This window comes from Phalaenopsis equestris, unplaced genomic scaffold, assembly GCF_001263595.1.
Source record: "Phalaenopsis equestris unplaced genomic scaffold, ASM126359v1 Scaffold000208, whole genome shotgun sequence".
Taxonomy (NCBI): Eukaryota; Viridiplantae; Streptophyta; class Magnoliopsida; order Asparagales; family Orchidaceae; genus Phalaenopsis; species Phalaenopsis equestris.
The window spans coordinates 152,584-174,700 of record NW_018164650.1 but is presented as its reverse complement, the minus strand read 5'-3'; the positions used below and the strand labels follow the sequence as shown (position 1 = coordinate 174,700).

Below are 22,117 nucleotides of genomic sequence, written 5' to 3'. Positions count from 1 at the left end.
TATATATATATATATATATATATATATATATAACTATTATATAATTTTGAATAAGGAATTTAAACCTATATGTATACATGTATAAATATTTCACTACCCACAGCCACATTATAGCCTCAAAGATCATCACATTACTCATGTGCTAGGATCATGACATCACGAATACCATAATACCAATCCAGAGCGAAAGAACTCGGGCTAAAGGGTAAAAGTATCGGGGCGAAAGCGGGGCCGCGAGGTTAATCTCGTGGCCCACTTTCTCCCAGCTTCGTCGAAGCTGTGCCGCGAATCTACAAACCAAACAGCGAACCTTACCAAATAACTGCGGTAAATGACCGCGCTGCACCCAACCCACCCTCCCAAACGAACCCTTAGCGTTATCTTGAAATCTCATTTTGGGGAGCTGCTTGTAACGTTCAAATTAACTGTTTATTAATAAATAAATATTTAGTATTATCATATAAAAACATTTTTTTTTTTACCTTTTGTTTTTCATGGTTATTCAAGTTAACATGTATAATTATTGATGGTTTTTAATTCATTTAAGAAACCTTATAAAGCTCAATAACCCTTGATACATTGTTTTATTCTTGTAAAAGGTTGGAAATCCTGAATCATATAAATGCTCTAAGGACATTTACATAAATATCATTCAATTCATGTCTGAATCCTAAACTTTAATTTTACATTTATAACAAAATTTTCATATCATACATATATATATTTAGGATGTAAAGCTTTCATGTTCTTATTTAAAAAATAATAATAAATCACTTAAAAAATTGTCCCACTCAATGCCAATTAATGATATTCAAATTACCACAATATTATTCTACTTATATAATAGAGAGCATAAATATTTGATTTCATTTACTTAATTAAAAAAAAACAATAATAATTTTAATCAATATCAGAAGTAATACATGAAAATAAAAAAACATTTTGCATGCACACATTCTCTATAGTTACAAGAGAGTATGCATCAACTCATATTTATATTTTTTATGCAAGAATATATTGATTTTATCTAATGCAAAAAATCCAAAAACAACAAAATAACACTAACAAAATATCATCAAAATAATTAAAAGCTTGTTCTAATTACAAACTAATTTATTCTAGGAGCTTTTACATAAATGCCATAATACCACCCAATTCCTATGTATTTCTTTACATAACACCAAAACTTTCTTTTTTTACATTTATACCATCAAACTTTAATATATAAAAAAAAAATACCATCATTTTAAATTTTAAAAGGTGGAATACCCTTTTCATGCCTATGTAAGGTGGCATAAACATAAAATTGAAGTTTAGGTGCTAGATATGTAAATACATAGGAATTGAATGGTGTATGTAAATATTCATTTATTCTAATCTAGTTTTCTAACCTTTTTGGCTTCTTAGTCCCTCATCTGCACTGCTATTACCATTTTTATCAGAAACATAAATTATTATACGGTTAAAAAATATTACAAATAACTAAAATGCAAAAGTACAAACAAAATTTTTTTTGGCATAGTTTTTCACTAGAAAATATTGAACATTAAAAATATTATTTAAGCATCATATACAACTAGGGCAGTCAAAACGGCTCGTTGTTCGCAAACAGCTCGTGTTCGGCTCGTTCGCTAAATTAACGAGCCGAACACAAACAACACAAACAAATATTTGTTCGTTCGTGTTCAGCTTGTTCTGGCTCGAAATACTGCTAATCAATAATATATATATCTTTGATGAGTAGTATTTTAAAAAAAAATTGATTGACTACAAGGCTACAAAGATTTATAATCAATTAAAAGTATTAATGAAGAAAATAGGATAAAAATTATTAATTTAGATTCAAATGATGTTTTAAATCTTGCTCCAATCATTAACATCTTATGGCTACCTAATTGGGGTTGTCAAAATGACTCTTTGTTCGTGAACGGCTCGTGTTTGACTCGCTAAGAAAATGAGCCGAACACGAACACACTTTTTTAGCACGAAATATGAACAAATCGAACACGAGCTGAGTTTGGGCTCGCTCGTGTTCGGCTCCTTTACACCACACCCCTATATACAACTCAAGCTACAAAACAGAGTAAATATTAGCTTTTAAGAACTAATAGGCTTGCCGTTCAATTTTGGGAAGGGGTCTTGCTTACTGAGGACAACCACCTTGCTCTTGTGGGCAAAGTATCCCTTCATCAGATTCTTGTATATGAGAATTGCCATAATACACTCCACCTGAATTAAACAACATAAATTAAACAACATATATGATCAAAGAGGCTGATGAGTTTATTTTTTTACAAAAATAACCATTTTAGATAAAAATAAGAGTAATTGAAATGCATTTAATTTTAAAAGCAAGAGTTTTGTTATGCAATTTGGGTGATTTTCAAATACAGGAAAAGCAAAGGTTTCTAGGCACTACAAATCCCCCAAAATTGGACTTTGCATCTCTTTTGCTCCATATCAAACACAATATGCAATTGCTGCCGAAAAAAAAAGGTTGAAAATGCAAGGAATTATTTACATAATGGAGAATTACTTCATCAACATCCATGTCTACTTCAAGCCACTTCAATGCTTTGACTATCACTTCTAACTTGATCTGATGAGCCTTGCTAGCATCCTTTTGTTTCTGAATATTATAGCTGAGAAGAGTTCCCAAAAAAAAAAAATTTTGAGGGCATTTACATAAATACCAAACAATTCTTATGCATTTACATAACCAACACCTACATTTTGAATTTTTGCACTCATAATAATTGAATTATTCATGTCAAATAAAAAATGCTGCTATGTGAAATACAACTTTTCTAGCTGGTATAAATATAAAAATCAAAATTTAAGAGTTGGATATATAAGAGTTGTGTGGTATATATGTAAATTTTCCCCAAAAAATAATCCCCGGAGTTAGCAAATTTGTGAATATTGAGTTTATATGAATAAAACAGAGGAAGACATACATCTTCTTGACTAATCTCTGATAAACCTGGAGCTCCAGTTTCTCAAGAACAAGGTAAACGCCTGTCCTTAAAAACCTGATAGAAAGTATAAATATTTATATGTGACAATCTATTTATCTTCCGATTTAGATCTCTCGAGTTGAGAATGCACATACTGATCTTCATGCTCATGGAGAGCTCGCCTCAGGAGTCGCAGATCGCCGCTTCTTAAAGCTTTCACAACACCGGTATACTGCAAAAAATAAATAAATAAATAATAGCAGTATTATGATGAATAAATATGTATTATGGAGTGAGAAATTAGGTTAAGATGACACATAATTCCGGCTGATCGTTGCACAAAGTACATCATGTTTCACACTCTCATAACAGAGTTTTACCGAGGTTTAAATGGAATGACTACATATAAACCACACAATTCTTATAGATTTACATATCTACACATAAAACTTTTATATTTAAATTTATAACACTCTAATTTCTGATATCACATAAAAAATATCGCTACCACTAACCTTTTTAAAAGTTAAGCACGCCTTGGCATGCATAGGGTAATGACAGTAAAGTGTTATAAATATAAATATCAAACTTTACGTGTTAGACATTTAAATACAAAGGAATTGTGCGGCATGTATGTATAACACACACATGCGGACAGAAACAAACACAATAATTGAATTAATATTGTGTGAGATCAAATGATGCCTAAGTGTGATAGGTTTGAATATCATAAATCTATTATACTTAATAGCATAGTAACATAAGAGAAAAGCTTCTATTGTTCAAATTGTGCGATTAAAATAATAAGTGGCTTAATTATTATGGGGTTTCAAAAAATCCTAGTTATATTGGTCTACGCTACATCCATTTGAATTCAATGACAATCAAATTGAGCTTGTAAGGGAGACGCCTACTCTCTCTCTCTCTCTCTCTCTCTCTCTCTCTCTCTCTCTCTCTCTGTGTGTGTCTCCTTCAAGGCCAAATGCATGACATATCATATGCTAAAATGTAACAAAAAAAAGGCCAAACCTCGGTAAGATTATACTTCTCCAAAAGCGACATCTTTGGCAAAACTCCTATAGAAAGCTTTACGGGTATGAGATACTTCAGAATCATTCTGTTCACAATGATCAGAAAGAATTAGAGGAATAATAAATAAAGGGTCATTTACATACATACTACCCAATTCTTATATATTTACATATCAACATACATACAACCCAATTCTCATATATTTACATATCTAACACCTAAACTTTGATTTTTACATTTATACCGCCCAAATCTTTCATGCCCAAATCTTTCATAATCTTTCATATCACATAAAAAAATACCATTATTTTAACATTTGAAAACTGAAATACACCTTCTCATGCATAGGTAAGTTGGCATAGATGTAAAAATATAAGTATAGATGCTTGATCTTTCAATACATAAGAATTGAGTGGTATGCATGTATGTCTTTCAAAAACAAAATAGATTTATAAAATTACCTCAAATTAGCTTCATACCGAGAGTTACAATGCATCAAAGCATAGGTTAGTTTTTGATCAGCCTATTCTAGCAGAAAATAGAAAAAAAATTATCTTTCTTTACATAACAGATGACGTACGCCCATAAATTTTTCTTAAGAAAATAAAAATAATAATAATAATAATAATAATAACAATAAAGTTTAGGGTTACCAATTTAGTCAGAATACAGTTGAGTTAAGAAGTGCTCATTCAAATGAAAATAAAAATAGCAAGTAATAGTGATAGAAGTATTGTTCAACAAAACAGCAGAGAGATACTACTTACAGCAACGAAGTTCTCATTATAAACTTCCAAGCGACCAGTATAATATCTGTAGGTGGCCTGTTGTGGAATTTCAGCAAAGTAGAAGAGGTTATGAGAATTTAAATTTTTGGTGGGATTTTGCAATACAAACCACACAATTCTTATGTATTTACATATCTGACATCTAAGCTTTAATATATACTCATACAACATTGATGTTTTTCACGTTTTCATAAAAGATATCACTAATACTAACTTCTAAAAACTAAAATATGCTTTATTCATGCATGTTTTGATGTGATTATATGCATGCATGAAATTTTAGGTGCTAGATATGTAAATACAAAAGAATTGCGTGGAATGCATGTAAATTCCCCAAAGTCTCCCCAATTCTTAGCTATATAGCATGTTGTTAGAGAAATTGCTCAGACCTTATCACTTGAAGGGAACTCTTCAAAATCAAAGATTTTAGCAGTTTCAATGCTTCTAATAACGCTTCTGCAGAGATGCACAGTACCTAGCTGCAAAAATTAAAATATTAAAACCGTGATTTAAAAGGATGCAACAAATTACTTATTCTAACCCAAAATAAGTTTCCAAAATCCTACAACTGCATTGAAAGCAACGTTAGAAATTAGGAGCATTTACATACATACCACCCAATTCCTATGTATTTATATATCTGACACCTAAACTTAACTTTTTTTATATTTACACCACCCAAAGCTTTCATATCATCTCAAAAATACAACCATTTTAACTTTTAAGAGGTGAAACACACCTTTTCATGTAGAGGTAAAATGGTATCCTATGTATGTAAAGATTTAAAGTTTAGGTTTGTAGATATGTAAATATATAAGAATTGAATGGTATGTATGCAAATCTACCTAGAAATTATTTTAGAGAATAAATGAATAGACAGCAAACTAGAGCCAACCTTGAAGTATACTTTAAATAATTGGCAAGTCACATACAATGCTCCAACACGTTTAGGCCCTTTACCCTACAGAATAAGTTCAGAGATACATCAATAGAAGAAAATAGAACAACATTAAAATTTGCAATTGTTGTAATGAAAGTGTTTAATAAAGAATTAAGCTTATGCCAATGCACTAATTGCATGAAAATAATATCAGTCTTAGCATGCAATAGTTTGATCTTTACTTTCATAAAACCACTTAATGACATAAATCCGACAAAATAATATCAGTTTTAGCATGCAACGTTAGAAAACTAATAATTCATTTGTTCCTATGTGGACAAAAGAGTGCAGTTAAACGCCTAAAAGCTTCAAATTAAAGTTTTGGGGTATTTATATGCATACCACCCAATTCTTATGCATTTACAAATTTATCACCTAAATTTTTAATTTTTATATTTATACCAAACAAATCTTTCATATGACGTCAAAAATATCACCATTTAACTTTTAAAAAATGATATGCACCTTTTTGTACATAAGGAAGGTGGCATGCATGTAAAAATTGAAGTTTTAGGTTTTAAGTATGTAAATACAAAAGAATTGAGTGATATGTATGTAGATCTTCCTCAAGTTTAATAAGGACATTAACATACATACCACCCAATTCCTATGTATTTAAATATCTGACACCTAAACTCTATCTTTTTATATTTGCTTTCATATCTCATCAGAAATACCACTATTTTAATTTTAAAAAAAAAAGTAAAACACAAGTTTCATGCATAGTTAAGATAACATATATGTTAAAACTTAAGTTTGAGTTTCAGATAAGTAAATACATAGGAATTGAGTGGAATGTATGTAATCATCAAAAATAATAGGCATGACAAACTGGGTAGCTCAATATTTTTATATTTTTATTTTTTTATGCTTTTGTTTTGCTTTCTTTCAAAGTAGGTGTTAAATAAAAATGAATATTTTCTTGAGAAATTCAAGTGAATGTAATTATTTTTATGTTAACAATAGAAAATGTATTTAATTTTTAAATTAATTTTTAATCTTATTTTATTTAGATTAAATTACAGGTTACTTACAATTTATGTTAAGTTTTAAGTCGATATCAAACTTTAATCAAGCATCTTAATGAGTTTCTTGAACTTTAAATGAAATTATTTTTCTTTGGATTTTAATTTATTTTTATAAGTTTATAATTGATAATATAAAATTAATTTAATTTTAAAGTATTTTTTATCATGTTTTATTTAAATTAGAATATTTTTTAATTATAATTTATATTAGGTTTTTAACTCGACTTTATTTAGTGCGTTACAACATTAATATCATAAATAATTTATATTGATTATACAATTTATAACATATGATTATTAAATAGTGTTATAATAAAAAATATGTATAGCATATGCATATAAGTATAATCATAAATCTTAAACATATTGGGTTTAAGAATATTAAATAATCTATAAGTTAAAATCTAATAAAATTATTATAGTATTAATAATAAAATGATTACAATATTATTTCAAGTAACATTCTCTTTTTATATTTATTGTTAGTATACTTTTATCAATTTTATATTAAATTTAAAAAATAAAATAAAATCATTTATATCAATCCTAAATCTGGATTTTAAAAATTGTGATTAGTTTAAACTTTATTTATTTGTGTCTCTATTAAAAAAAATTATTAGCTACACTGATGCGGAGCTCACGGGGGACTCGATAGGCTCAGGTCCAGCACAGCTGGACCGGCCGGTCCTCTTGGAAGGGGGCCCCACCGCCCCCTCCTTCCTCCTCTTTCTATTCTTTTTTTTCTCCCTTCCTTTTTCTTTCCTTTCTTCCTCATCCTATTTTCCTTCATGGGTCTTTTCCTAATTTAAATCCTTTCCTAAAAACCTAAATCCTGATTTTATTTTCCTTTCTTAATTTAAATCTTTTCTTAAAAGCCTAAATCCTGATTTTATTCTCCTTCCTAAATTTAAACCTTTCCTAAAATATGAAATCTTGATTTAATTTTTATTCTTCTTTCCTAGTTTAAATGTTTCCTAAATTGGGTGAATTCTGTTATAAATAAGAGTTGACGTGTATAGAGTTAGGGGACTTGTTTTTCGTATTTGAATTCAGGTTTTAGCCTTGATATTTTCCCTTCAAGGGTTATATCTGACATTGAGATAGTGTTCTGAGTATCACTTGTCCGAGGTGGCGATCGCCTTCAAGGGTCTGAATGGTGCCCCGGCTGTAGCTCGATCCCGACAAAGCATTTATCTTATCATGTTTTTGTTTCCCTGTTGCTACTTATGTTTCCTTGCTGTCATTTCAGAATTCGGCCACCATAAACCTCTCTTCCATTACTGCCAGCTACCTTCCTACTCCCATCCAACCACCGCAGCTCCTCCAACTTGTTGTCCGGCCTTTTAAGCCCTACCAGCAATCCACTGGCATCATTACAGTAGCTAACTTGTTGTTCGGGCCTTCCTTGCGGCCAATGCTTCCCCGCTCATTGTCCATCCTTTGAAAGGTGCTGGCGAGCCCTCCCGGTTGCTGTCCCACTTCTTTAACAGCAGCTCCCACCTCTTCGGCCTTCAACATAGTCGTTGATCCAGCCTCCAACAATGTCCTGCTTCTCTCCAACTACAACTCGAAATCATTACTATCGCCAACCTACTGTCCTACTTCTTCCACAAAAGCCTCCACCTCTCTGGCCTTCACCGCAGTCGCGAATTCAGCCTACCCTAGCCGAACTCCCTCTTCATCAAACATGTTGTCTTTTTTTGTTGAGTCATTACAACTCCTTTGTTTTGTGTTTTTGTTTTGTGTGTTGTCTTTCGTTATTTTTAGTTTTCATTGTAACACTGTTCTAAGTCAATAATAAGATTGTGTTTTGCATCGTGGTTTGGGTTAACTTTAATATCAATTAGTATCAGAGTTAGTCCAACCCTAGTCTCATCTTAGGGTTTGGAGCATCCGCCCTTACCCAATCCACCACACCAAATTTTTTATGTTCTTTCTTTCATGCATTCTTTTTTCTCTTCTTTCTTTGTTCATTTTTTCTTTCCTTCCACAAATTTCAAAACCGTCAAATATGCTGCCAAGAAGAAATATGGTCAAACCTACCCGAAAAGAGATGTGGCGAGAACTTTGTCGCCTCCAATAGAGGTTTATGGATATTGAAGAGAAAATCCAGTGGGGAGTTGTTTTAGATTCCACCTGAGGTAACAAACGCTAGTTTAGAAAGTAGTAACTTTGAGGTAATTAGACAGCCCAGCAAAGCCTGAGATTATGGTACCTCAAGCTAGCATCTTGTAGACGGTGAGAGAAACATCAACTTGGATGTTTATAGGGGTTATGAGTTTGAGGAGTCGGCATCCACCCCGAATAAGCGAGATGCAAATTTTTCAGATGTATAGGCCCTCTCCTAAGTTGCCCCGACAAAGGGAGGTCCAACATGTCATAAATGAGGTCACTGTGTGCCATGTTGAGAAAACTACATGGAGATATTCAGAGGTTATTTTCAGGTCAGCATGGGACACTATGTTAGATGTCCAGACGGTAGAGAAGAACCCCAACTTTGTCGTGGGCCGGAATGGGGACGAAAATTCTATAATGAGATTCAGGTCCTATTCATGGGGAAGAGGTCTCTCCTGAGAGGGTGGCAGTGAGAGTGGTGCAGCTTGTCATAGATTTCATCCTAGAATTGAGTTCTCCTCGCATACTTGTTACCCAACCACCGCACGCTAAGCATGAAAAGTGGAAGGAGAAGATTTCAAATGTAAGGGCTCGAAAGTTGCATTACGGGAACCCACCTCCATATGCAGCTCCCACGCGGGATGTGCTAAAAGTTGATGGCTACTTATTCTACCAAAATGTATTGTGCAATAACTACACCAACATGATCAACCAACCAAAGAATTTACCGTTGTACTTTGAGGATCAAAAAGCTTCGACTATTGAGGTCGAAGATCCCCCGACCCCGGGAGACTGGTGCAAGGCTCATGGGGGACCGGCTAGGCGCAGGTCCAACTCAGCTGGACAGCTCGATCCTCTTGGAGAAGCCCCGCCGCCCCCTCCATCCTACTCTTTCTGTTCCTTTTTTTTCTCCCTTCTTTTCTCTTTCATTTCTTCCTCTTCCTATTTTCCTTCCTAGACCTTTTCTAATTTAAATCTTTTCCTAAAAGCATAAATCCTGATTTTATTCTCCTTCCATAATTTAAACATTTCTAAAAATCTGAGATCTTGATTTAATTTTCATTCTCCTTTCTTAGTTTAAATGTTTCCTAAATTGGGTCAATTCTTTTATAAATAGGAGTTAATATGTCTAGATTTAGGGGTCTTGTTTTTTGTATCTGAATTCAGGTTATACCCTTGGTATTTTATCTTTGAGGGTGGGTTGTATCTGACGTCGAGATAGTGCTCCGGCTGTCCCTCGTCTGAGGTGATAATCGTCATAAAGGGTCTGAGTGGTGTTCTGACTGTAGCTCGACCATAACAAGGTATTTATCTTACCATAATTATGTTTCCATACTGCCATTTCAGAATCCATAAGCCTCCTCTTCCATTGCCGGCAGCCACTGCACACCCCCCCCCCCCTCTTCCCCTGTCAGCTGCCTTCCTACTACCGTCCAGCCACCGCAACCCCACAACTTGGTATCCAGCCCTTTCAGACCCTTCCCGACAACCTGTTGGCACAACTATAACAACTATCAGTGCTTCCCCGCTTGTTGTTCACCCTCCAAAAGCGATGGCGAACCTTCTCAGCTGTTCTCAAACTTCTTCAACAGCAGCTCCAACCTCTTCGGTCTTCACCACAGCCGCAGATCCAGCCTCCAACGACATTCCAACTTCTCTACAATTGCGGTTCAACGTTGTTACTACAGCCAACTGTTCCCCTACTTCTTCCATAGCAGTCCCCACCTCTCCAGCCTTCACCGCAGCCGCCAATCCAGCCTCCCCTCACCGCACTCCCACCTCATCAAGCGAGTTGTCTTTTTTATTTAGTCATTAATTATAACCCTTTATTTTTGTGTTTTTGTTTTGTGTGTTGTCATTCGTTGTTTCGAGCCTTCATTGTAACCTTGTTTTATGTCAATAGTAAAATTGTGTCTTGCGTTGTGATTTGGGCTAACTCTGGTATCATTCACCCTTGCTTAAAACAAGTTTAAGCTTGATATTAAAATGCATTATTAAATCTCAAGCTTGATTTTAGCACGGCAGCTCATATGTTTAAGCTCAATCCATAGTTAAAGTTTAGGCTTGATTTTATCGTGCAGCTCATTTACCATTATCAAGAAGAATTAAGGACGTAAATAAATAGTGATTTTTGAAACTTGAAAGATCAAAATAATCTATTTAATTGAAAACTAAAGTTTTTATTTTAAAGGATTTAAAACACAACTATTAATTCCAACAATATAAGCTTACATGCCGACAAGTAGGTCATAAAACTCAAAAAAGTTTATTTTATATTTCCATTTAAACAAAATTTATATCGTCTCTCTTTTTGATGTACAATTAAAAAAGTAACGATAAAAAACATACATTACAGTTTTCACATAAAAAATGAAGAAGTATATTTATATATTAGTTTTTTTATATATTTATTCATTAGTTTTTTTATATAATTTTTTTAATTATTATGAATTTCACGTACTTTTCATTAATGTAAATAATATAGAAAAAAATTAATTCTAACTTAATTTTTAATCATATTTTATTTAAAATTTTAATTATAATTTATTTTGCATTTTAGGCAAGTCAATATCGAGCTTTAATTGAGCATCCCAAGAAAACATGTCTGCTAGTTATAAACGATGTGTTTTTTTAAAAAAAAATTTAAATTAATTTATTTATATAATAAGTTTGGCCACCCTCAAAAGAATGATTGGTTCCTCTTGTTCTAAGAAAGGAGTGAAAGTACAATCTTCTTAAGGTGAAATTCCCCTACAATTAAAAGTGACAAGGAGTTGATTTTTGTCTTTATGGAAGCAAGTTTTAATCAAAATCCAATATATAAATAAATAAAAGCAATACAACAACAACAAAGCCTTAATCCCACTACGTGGGGTCGGCTACATGAATCATTTTTCTCCATTGCGTCCTATTTAGTGTCATATTTTCATTTAGTTCTAGTAAATTAAGATCATTTTTAATACAATAAGCCCAAGTCTTCCTAGGTCTACCTCTGCCTTTCTTAACACAAGTCGAATTTAAAACATCTACTCTCCTAATCGGATCATCAGATGGTCGACATTTAATGTGACCAAACCATCTAAGACAAATAATGCATGATAATTTCTTAACCAAGTAAATTAGTTGTTCACATCAGATTCTACTCTCTAATTATTTCTACTCTCACAAGGAACCAAAAATGCTAAATATATTTTGTTTCAAATCAAAATATAAATAAAACAAAATAAAAGCAAAAGTAAAAAATAAAAAATAAAAGTCACTCAAACAACCTCTAAGATTTACCCTGCCCTTTGTGTTGTCAACAGTAGCCTACCTCTTCCATTATGATGCAAGTCCACAAAGAACAGCAAATAGACGGCAATCACAACAGGAAAAGAATAAAAAAGACCCTTGTCTGTTCTTAAACAAACTACTTAAAAGAGGATACAAACTCTACAATATATGTAACTCAACTTCAAATGACAACTAGAAAAGTTCAAATTTAAAAGATAATTACAACTTTATCATAATCCAAAATTTAAAAACAAAAAAACGAACTTATCTAAAACAATTCAGAAGTCAGGCTTATTGTATTGTAATATGGAATTTAAACAAACTAACTAGTTTTCTTGCCTCATGATCATAAAACCTAAGCCTTCGATTGATGATTTAACTTCATCAATGGACTCCTGATAATGTCATCTCCAACCTCATCAATATTATCGAAAAATCAACGCCACTAACAATCTTCATACATTGGACATAAAACTTTAACAAACGTGAACTCATGAAACTATCATGACGTAATGGTTAAATTGCAAGGGATGCTTCTTGTAGTCGTCTTTGAATGGACATTTTTAGGAAAATTTCACCGTATGAATTAATAACTTCAATGGGGAAAGCTTGACATTTTAGTCTCCTAGTTTGCTATTTTGTCACATTTGGCAATTGTTCTTTAATAAAATTACCAAAATATAATTTTTTTGAGCTTTTTGGCATATGGAGGTTCTATAGCAATTCATCTTTAAGAGACTCATGTAAATGAAAAAGTTAATTTTGGGTGTACCGGTAGGTTTAACTTAATTTGATTGTAATGTCTCTTCTTCCATGCTCTATAACTGTGAGACACTAAGTTTTTCTTATCATTTTGCTAGAAGCTTGGCTCCTTGGACCACTTCAATAATGGAGGCTTCCTTGCTTTTGAGAGCGCTTGCTCCGTTACTTTTATGAAAGGTTAAGTGTTTACCACTTTTTGACGTCTTTAGGTAGCTAAGAATAGACCATTGCTTGACTACACAATCTGACCATTCATTGACCGCCTCCACTTTGATCTAGTAAATCTTGATGACCAAATTTGAAAACAATGTGTCAAGATAATTTGTATGTTTTGCTCCTTAATCAACTAATGCCTTCTTGTTTGATCCTGCAACAAATAATAAGACATTGCTTTGTTTTTTATTTTCTTTATTAACTGGCAAGAAGGTGGCTCTTTAGGCTCAGTAATAGACGATATCTTGCTTTTGATAGCTCTTGTGCTTTTAAAAGCTAGGTTTTTTCTTCTTTTTGGATATCTTTGGTTAGCTAAAGGTATAGCGTTGTGCAATCGTAATCAATCTAAACCACTCCTAAAACAACTTCTCTTTAGAATCAATATTGTTGACTATGTTGTGTTGCATCAAGAATTAACACTGATATATCAAAAATAGATAATATGTCTTGTTATTCAATCAGCTTTTGCATATGTATATCATCTTCCTTGCCATAGCCAAAAAAGCATGAATTTTTCTCTCTTCTTCAAAAGGGTAGACTAGCATCGATAAAAAGTTTTAGCCCGCATGGATAAATCTACTTGTTTGTCTTGTTGTTATAATGTCAGTCATTTTTAAAAAGGGTTAATTACATACATAGCACCCAAAACATTGCTATTTACAAAATGTAACACCCAGGTGATATTTTTGCGCTACTGAACCAATATATTTACACGCTCCACAATCAAACCATTGAAAATTTGATAAAAATGAAAATATGGGTTGGGGTTTTATCATGAATTTTGATATTTGGGTGGGAATTTGAAAACAGGCTGAAAGATGCTAATAGATTTGTAAATAGCAATGCTTTGGGTGCTATGCATGTAATTGCCCCTTCTAAAAAATATGTTTAGCGTCATGGTATACTTTATAAAAATGTTTCTAGTCACATAAATTATTTCAATAATTAATTTTTATTTTTATTTTCCTAAAATAAAAATAATAATAATAATTAATAAAGAAAGATAAAAAAAATTGGATTTATTGAAGAACCGAAAGTCAGATATGATTGGAAAAAAGAAGCTTGATTGGTTGAATGATCTGCTATGTTACAACTTAAAATGCTAATACAATTTTCCTATCATAAAAAATAAGCTATAATTTTACAATAATTTAATTTAAAGGGAATATAATCTGATTGTGTTTTATTTCTAATTGAAGGTTTTTCTTAAAAGTTCCCATAATATCATTCCCAATAATAAATTGATATGCACTGCAAGTATGCAAGCCCAATTGATTGAATAATTAATAATAACAAAATCGTATTTTTTACTCATGGTATCAAAGTTGGTTAAGATCTCACTTTTTTTTTAACAACTACTTATTCAAACCTCTGTAAATGTCTAGTATTCCACCTCTCTTCTTCATTCCCTACCACCATGTCTTTAATTTTTGAATTTGTCCAAAAAAATCTATTGCCAAAAGTTCAAAGAATAAAGACAGCAAAAAAAAATGAAAACCACCAAAACTAGGAGGCTTCGTATCACTTGAATACAATAAATTAACATAGGTGATCAAAGATCATGACGATGTTCTTGAAAGAAAAAGAAAAAATCAACCACTTGATAGTTGTTCCTCCAAGTCCTAAGGATCCAAAGTTTACACCTTGGGATGAAGAATCCTCCATCATTATGCATCACTTCAGACCTCTATAATATCAAAAACATGTAAAAATTAAGGGTCTGTTTGTGATCACATTCAAATTTTTATATTTATTTTTGTTTTAGTCTGTTTTTTTTTTATATTTTCTATTTTTAGAAAATGTGTTTGCTACTATTATGATTTATATGTTCTTAAAAACAAAAAATATAAAATATAATTGGTTAGATATTTGTTATTTATTTTAAAGAAAAACTAATATGTTTTATAAAAAGGTAGGATTCACGTGTGTTCCAATATTAAGCTTGGTCGTTCATCGCGTATAGACATCTTCCTTGCTCTACCCAGCATGAAATATTACATATGGACGAGCCGTGGAGGGTGGGGGCTAGAGCCGGCGAAGGGCGAGGGCTGGAGCCGGCGAAGGGCGACGGCTGGAGGGCAGTGGCGGCTAGCAAGGGAGGGAGGCGGGCGGCGGGCGGCGGACGAGCACAACAAAGGCAGGCGGCTGCGACCGTTAGTGGCGTCGATGGAAGGCAGTGGGCGGGCAGCGACCGACAACGGACGCGGCTAGGCAAAGGGTTATTTTGGTTTTTAAAAACATGCAAAAACACCTAATTTCTGTTTTTAGTATTTTAAAAACAGAAGTGCTCTCCCAAAAAATAAATAACATAAATAAAATAAAAAACATATAAACAAACATTGTTTTATGTTTGTTTCTTATTCATTGTTTTCAAAAACAAAAAATAAATAAATAATAAAAATTGATACCAAACAGCCCCTAAACTTCTGATAGCAATTGAAAAAATTTGTGAGTTTAGTGACAAACTTATTCAACAAGGTGTTGCTCTCATCAATGAGATCAACACAAAGTTCTCAACAACCAAGCAAAGCAACTTACCTATCATTGAATATTATAATATAATAAAAAAAAAATTGTTAGAATTAGAATACTATCAAAATTTCAATATGAAATGTCGTGAGGATGGTGAAATTATCAAAAATATATGAAAAGAGAGAGGATTATTGAGTTTCTTGACAGATTGAATGTGAAATTTGATTAAATTTGTATTCAAATTGTTGGAAAATAAGATATATCATCCCTTAATGAAGCCTTCGGTGGATGTTCCCCCCACGTCACCTACCATCAAGAAACCCTCTGTTCCTTTAGTTCTAACCACTTCCGCTGCTCCCAAGGAACCATCTTTCCATATGAACAAATTCAAAACTCCTATCAAATCCTCAAAAAGATAGGATAACCGAGAAAAAACTGACATCCCCTCAACATTACTCGCTTCATTAAGTTTCACTCTAATGTTCCTAAACATTTCTGGAATGATGTCATTTTTACCGTCATCAACCTCATCAATAGAGTTCTATCAAAAATTTACAACTTTCATACCCATTTAGCCATCTTGAGATAGTGTTTTCCTAACAATTGGGTATTCCCCACTTTAGATTCCAAAATTTTGGGTGCATAGTTTTTGTTCGAAACACAACCCTAACTCAGAGTAAACTTGATCCCAGATCCACAAAATGTGTTTTCCTTGAATACTCTGTCACTCAAAAGAGGTATCGATGTATTGAACCTACCACAAGGTCTATATGAGTGTTGATGTCTCTTTTTTTAAAAGTGTTCCCTATTTTCCTAACTCGGCCTCCAGTGAGAGAGAGCTAGAGTACTTGGACACTCTTTTTCCTGTGAATGTTCCCCCCACGTCACCTACCATTGGTTCTACCCACTTCTGCTACCACCAAGAAGCCATTTGTCCCTTTGATTCCACCATTACATCCTCTGACACTTCGTGTCTATACTTGACGCACTCGTTCTAATACTCTAAGGCTCACTAACCCCTTGTTGGGCCCTGAATCCCCATCAAACATCCCCAGCACTGCTCCTGCTCCAAATGAGAATATTAGTTCCTCTGGTAAGGTACCCAATCAGACATGCTCTCTCTATCCCGTGACAAACTATGTTTCTTTTCACAGATTATTGCCAACTTACAGAGCATTTTGCTACGGCCCTGATCAATCATCAGCCTCCATCTACTATTGATGACGCTTTAGCAGACCCAACCTGGAAAGTTGTCTTCATGGAGGAGATGAACGCCTGCAGCAGTACCATAATTAGGACATTGTTGATCTTCCTCGGGACAAGAAAGCAGTGGGATACCGATGAACTTTTAGCATCAAGTTTAAATATGATGGATCCTTTGAACGCAACAAGACACGATTGGTTACCAAAGGGAACTCAAAGATCTACGGAGTTGACTATCAGGAAACATTTGCTGCAGTTGCTAAATTAAATATCATTTGGGTCCTTTTATCCCATGCAGTGAATCTGGATTGAACATTATTTCAACTTGATGTCAAGAATGCTATCCATAATGACAATCTTACAGAGGAGGTATACATGACTCTTCCTCTATGCTTTAACTCAACTACCTCCCAGGGGCAAGTAGGCTGTGAAAATCCCTCTGAGGATTGAAACAATCATCATGGGCATGATTCGGAAAGTATATAAAGGTTGTGGTAGACCGTGAATTCACTCAGACTCAATCAGATCATATTTTCTTCTTCCGACATTCCTCCAACGACTAAGTAGCTATCATTATCGTCTATGTCAATGATATTGTTCTCACATGTAATAATCTATCAGTATTGGAATCTCTGAAAACATTCTTGTTGCTTCCTTTGAAATGAAAAACTTTGGATCTCATCGATACTTCTTAGGCATGGAAGTTGCTTGGTCATCTCAGAGTATTTATCTGTCTCAACGGAAATATGTGATTGACAGGAACAATCTTCTTCTGTGCAAACCAGTTGAAAAACTTCTTGATGCTCTCAATACAGTTCTTGTAAATAATACTTACTATCAGCGTCTTGTGGAGAAAACCCATGTACCTTGCCCTACACGTCCCTACATTTGTCACGCAATTGAGATAATCAGTCAATTCATGCATGATTCCTATGAGCACCATCTCCAAGATGTCCACCGGATTATCCAATATTTAAAAAGCACATCGAGCTCAAGTTTTTTTTTTCCTGTCATATGTCTCATTCTATTACAGTTTACACAGATGCAGATTGGGTTGAATTTGTCCATGATCAACGATCTACCTCAAGGTACAGCTCATTTGTGTAGGAAAACCTGGTCACGTGGAAAAGCAAGAAGCAGTTTGTAGTTTTTCGGAGCAGTGCGGAAGCCGAATTTCGATTCATATAACTGGGCTCCGGTTACGCATCATGCTCCACTAACTACTTGTGATAGTTTTCGCTCCCCTATAGTTGTTCTGTGATAATAAGACAATCATTAGCATTTCTCACAACCTAATCCAACAAAATCGCACCAAGCATATTGAGATTGACTGACACTTCATTAAGGAAAAAATCAAGTCCAGGGAGATTTGTATTCCATTTGTATCTTCTAATGGCCAACTGACATATATGCTCACAAAGAACATTCATCGACCACTGTTCGACGATTTCAAATTCAAGTTGAATATGACTGACATATATGCTTCAACTTGAGCTCGAACATTAGAATATTTATTAATGACTAGTTTTAGTCATTAATGACTAGTTTTAGTCATTATTAATTCCTGATTATTTTGAGTTATTAGCTTGGATTCTCTATTATTTCTTTTCTTTTCTACTACATTATGTTTTTATTTTTTTCCTTTCTAATAGATCCTGTAATGGATATTTATACCCCTCTTTGCATCAATAAGATTAGCCTTGGGTTCTATTCTAACAGTTCTTAATCTTACAATCAACTTGTTGGTCCATTCATAAGTTAAGGATTGAAATTGTTGTGTATTCTTCTTAGTTGATCATTATGTTTTGCAAAACCAAAATATGAGGAAGGTGTTTGGAAAGCTAATGTTGTCTCTTTTTCCAATTTTTGTCAAATCAAATAAAGATGATATTTGAATCTTCATCATACATTAGGGAATTCATCAGTAAATCTATAAAAGAAATGTTTATTTCATTGTCTATGAATATTGATGTTAACCATTCTAGCATGAGATTTGTGGGTTTGCAAAACACTATAAAGTACCCCTTCCTATGAGTAATACAAAAATCTTTATCTCCATTTACCATAATACACATTCATATTTGGGGGACTTCAGGAAATCCTAGCATTTTAGGAGCTAAAGGATTAGTTATCCATTGATGCCTGTACTCTTATATAATGAGCATACCACCTACAAAAAATTTTATGCTGGATTTCCAAACTTTTTAACATGATAAAAGCTCAACATGAGGTTTGCATTAAAGGTAATATAGCTGCTAATACAAAAGATTACTTCAATCAAAATTCATGATCATTCATTAAAAAAGTAAAGATTATTCATCAATTCTCATTTTCAGACACTCCACGAAAGATGACATGTTCGAGAAAATAAATAGACATTTCCTTGAAGGAACTTGAGCCCATATATTTCAAAATCAAGTTTCAAAGGAATATTGGAGAGAAATTGTCAGGGCATCCATGCATTTGTTTAACAAAATACCCTCTAGAGTTGTCGATTTCACAAGCTTTTGAATTGTCCAAGTTCCTTCCAAGGAATACTTTTTCTCCCAAACATTCCTCCAAAAACAAGTGGTTATATCTCAAACCTCCACATTCATGAACACCAAAGAGGAAGAAGTTCACTTTAAATATCAATAATTAAATCTAACTTTTCATTGAAAAAAAAAGAAAATTCAATAATACAAAAGATGAAGTTATCAACAAAGGAGAGAAAAAATGTACTCATACCGCAAGCGACCCAAACACCTTCATGAGGAAAGAGCCAGCACCCTGCAACTTTTCCGGATTCTTTCCCATGGAAGATAACTCTTTATCAGCCTATAACAATGCAATCAAAATCCAAAACTAAGAACCATCAATCAAATAAAATCTTAAGAACATAATAAAACCCTAATCCTCATACCAACTCCGCAAGCACCCTGATCTCATGAGCGACCACATACATCGCCTCCAACGCCCAACCCGTCTCCCAGTTCCGAAACTCCTGCAAAAACGCACTGAACCCAAACCATTACATCAGATCTTGAAAGAAATCACAAAATCTGGACAAGGGGAGACCGGGATTACTTCGCAGATTTCTCGAACGCGACATACGCTTCAACGAATCGCCCGATTCGGTAGCTCTGGATGCAGCGGAGGTGAGGGACGATGATTTCTCCAAGCTGCTGCGAAGTCCTGTCGGCCTGCTTCACCAATCGAGCCCAATCCTGAAGAAGAACCGAAGTGAGATATCAGAAGAAATAAAAACTTTGAAAAAAACTAGGGTATGGAAAGGGTAGGCGGGTAGGCGGGGGAGGACCTGGAAGATATTGAGGGCGTCGGCGAGGGAGAGGAGGGAGGAGTTGGAGGAGACGGCGAGGAGGGGCTTGAGGGCGGCGCCGTCCTGGGAGGAGATGGAATCTGAAAACCGGCTGAGGAAATCTATGATCCGCCGGTGAGCCTCGCCCATGCTAATGTAAGCCATCGCAGTGGCCTACCTGTTCCCTGGCGCGCCGCACTGATCTGAGAGGGTGGAGGAGGTGAAGCTCGAGCACACCAATAAAATTTACAGGGGTGAGCTTTCCCTCGGTTTGGTTATAGCAGGGATTAAATTAAAGCATGAAATTAATATTTGAATTGTTGGTAGCAAAAAGTAATCCATAATATTAGAATTATTCTCCTTAATGATATCCGCCTTGCTAATCTTCAATGATCGTGTTGAGAGAGAAAATTTTAATTTTTTTATTTATTTTTTTTTAAGGCAAAACAGGATTATATTTTTTTATTACACAAGAAAAAATATACAAATTGTTGAGAGAGAAAATTTTAATTTTCTCCATTTTTTTTTAAAGGCAAAACAGGGTTATATTTTCTTATTACACAAGAAAAAATATACAAGCCCGGGAAAGATGTCCCAACACACACACCGTACAAATACACAAAGAAAGTAAAAAGGATCTTTCTCCAAAAAAGAAAATAATACAACTCACCCACACCAAAACACAACAAGACTCAACACACAGAACACTCGACAATCAAAGCAAAAAAAACGAATAAAAAAAAACCAAAACCGAAAAGAACATAACTAAGAGCAACCAAATAGCCACCAAACTATTCAGCATCCTTTAAGGCTAAAAGCATCAGATTATAAGGAATAATCTTAGAGACTGTAGCACCTCGCATCTTCAAACCTCATTTAGTCGCCCAGTGAGCAGCTGTATTTCCTTCCCGCTTGGTATGAGACCAAAGAATAAATAAGTTCTTAGAAAGAGCAAAAATCCTTTTCATCTGAATATTGATACTCCAATGATAATCTTGCTGCAATTGACAAAACTTTCAAAGAATAATGACAAAACTTCCAAAAAAACTTTCAAAGAACCAAAGAATTAGTTTCCATAATAATAAATTTCCAACCATCATTGATAGTCATCTGCTGACTATAGATAAAAGCATCAGCTTCAGCAGCCAAAGGGAAATCAGAAAATACACCTGCCGAAAACCAATAAAGAATAGAATCTAAATGGTCTCGACAAACTCCTCCTACACTAGCAGATAAGGGATTCCAACAACCATCAATGTTAATCTTAATAAATGACATCCACAGTTTATGTCATTTAACATTATCATTAAATTTAATATGCACATAACTAGGAATATCCAGAAGATGTCTCAAATGTTTCATATTTCCAGAAAGTATAGTGTTATTGGGCAAAAACTTTAATCATATATATAAATAATTCAATACCAAACTAACAGTTCTATGCACCTTGGGAACAATATTTTTAAATTTACAATCATTTCTAGTAAACGTATACAGCAGGTATAGCAGTAAAAATACCTTTACCGAGCAGCTTCCAAGCATCGAAAATCTCACAAATGTTATTATACTGTATCAGATTTTTGTTAAATCTGTTTAACTGCAACTTCTGTATAGTATCATTTCAAACATCAATAGTAAAATGATATTTATGAAAAGGATGTTCCATTGATTCCTCATTATCATAACACAAAACAAAACAAGAAGGCAACCTTAAACCTCTCATCTTAAGAATATCATCACTAGGAATGATATTATGAAAAACTCTCCAAATAAAAAAGGAGATGGAAGGTTTAATCTAAATATTTCAATTCCATTTAAGATTTAAACCTTGCAAAAATTGAAAGGAGTTAGCAATACATTTGGCATAAGAATCACTTGCCTTTAATTTTAGGCACATCATACTTAGTAATATCAATAGGAATAGAATCAATAAAATTAGCATCAACATAATTAACCTTTTGAAAAAGTTTTATAAAACACCATTGATGTTCAAACCAAAGGTCATTAATCTTGATATTAATATTCTCAGAGCCACC

General features: G+C 33.6%; 1 protein-coding gene across 2 annotated transcripts; it reads right to left on the bottom strand.

Annotated features, from left to right (window-relative positions):
* Positions 1-2,051: 2,051 nt before the first annotated feature.
* Positions 2,052-20,361, bottom strand: LOC110023062 (enhanced ethylene response protein 5; the record flags this gene model as incomplete). Of its 2 annotated transcripts, none has more annotated exon segments than XM_020722277.1 (13): positions 2,052-2,229; positions 2,522-2,642; positions 2,958-3,032; positions 3,113-3,189; positions 3,987-4,074; positions 4,451-4,512; positions 4,757-4,813; positions 5,167-5,256; positions 5,673-5,738; positions 19,511-19,600; positions 19,686-19,779; positions 19,850-19,989; positions 20,082-20,361. In XM_020722277.1, coding segments are annotated over 13 exon segments (1,257 nt in total). In that variant the 5' UTR covers positions 20,247-20,361.
* Positions 20,362-22,117: the final 1,756 nt, after the last annotated feature.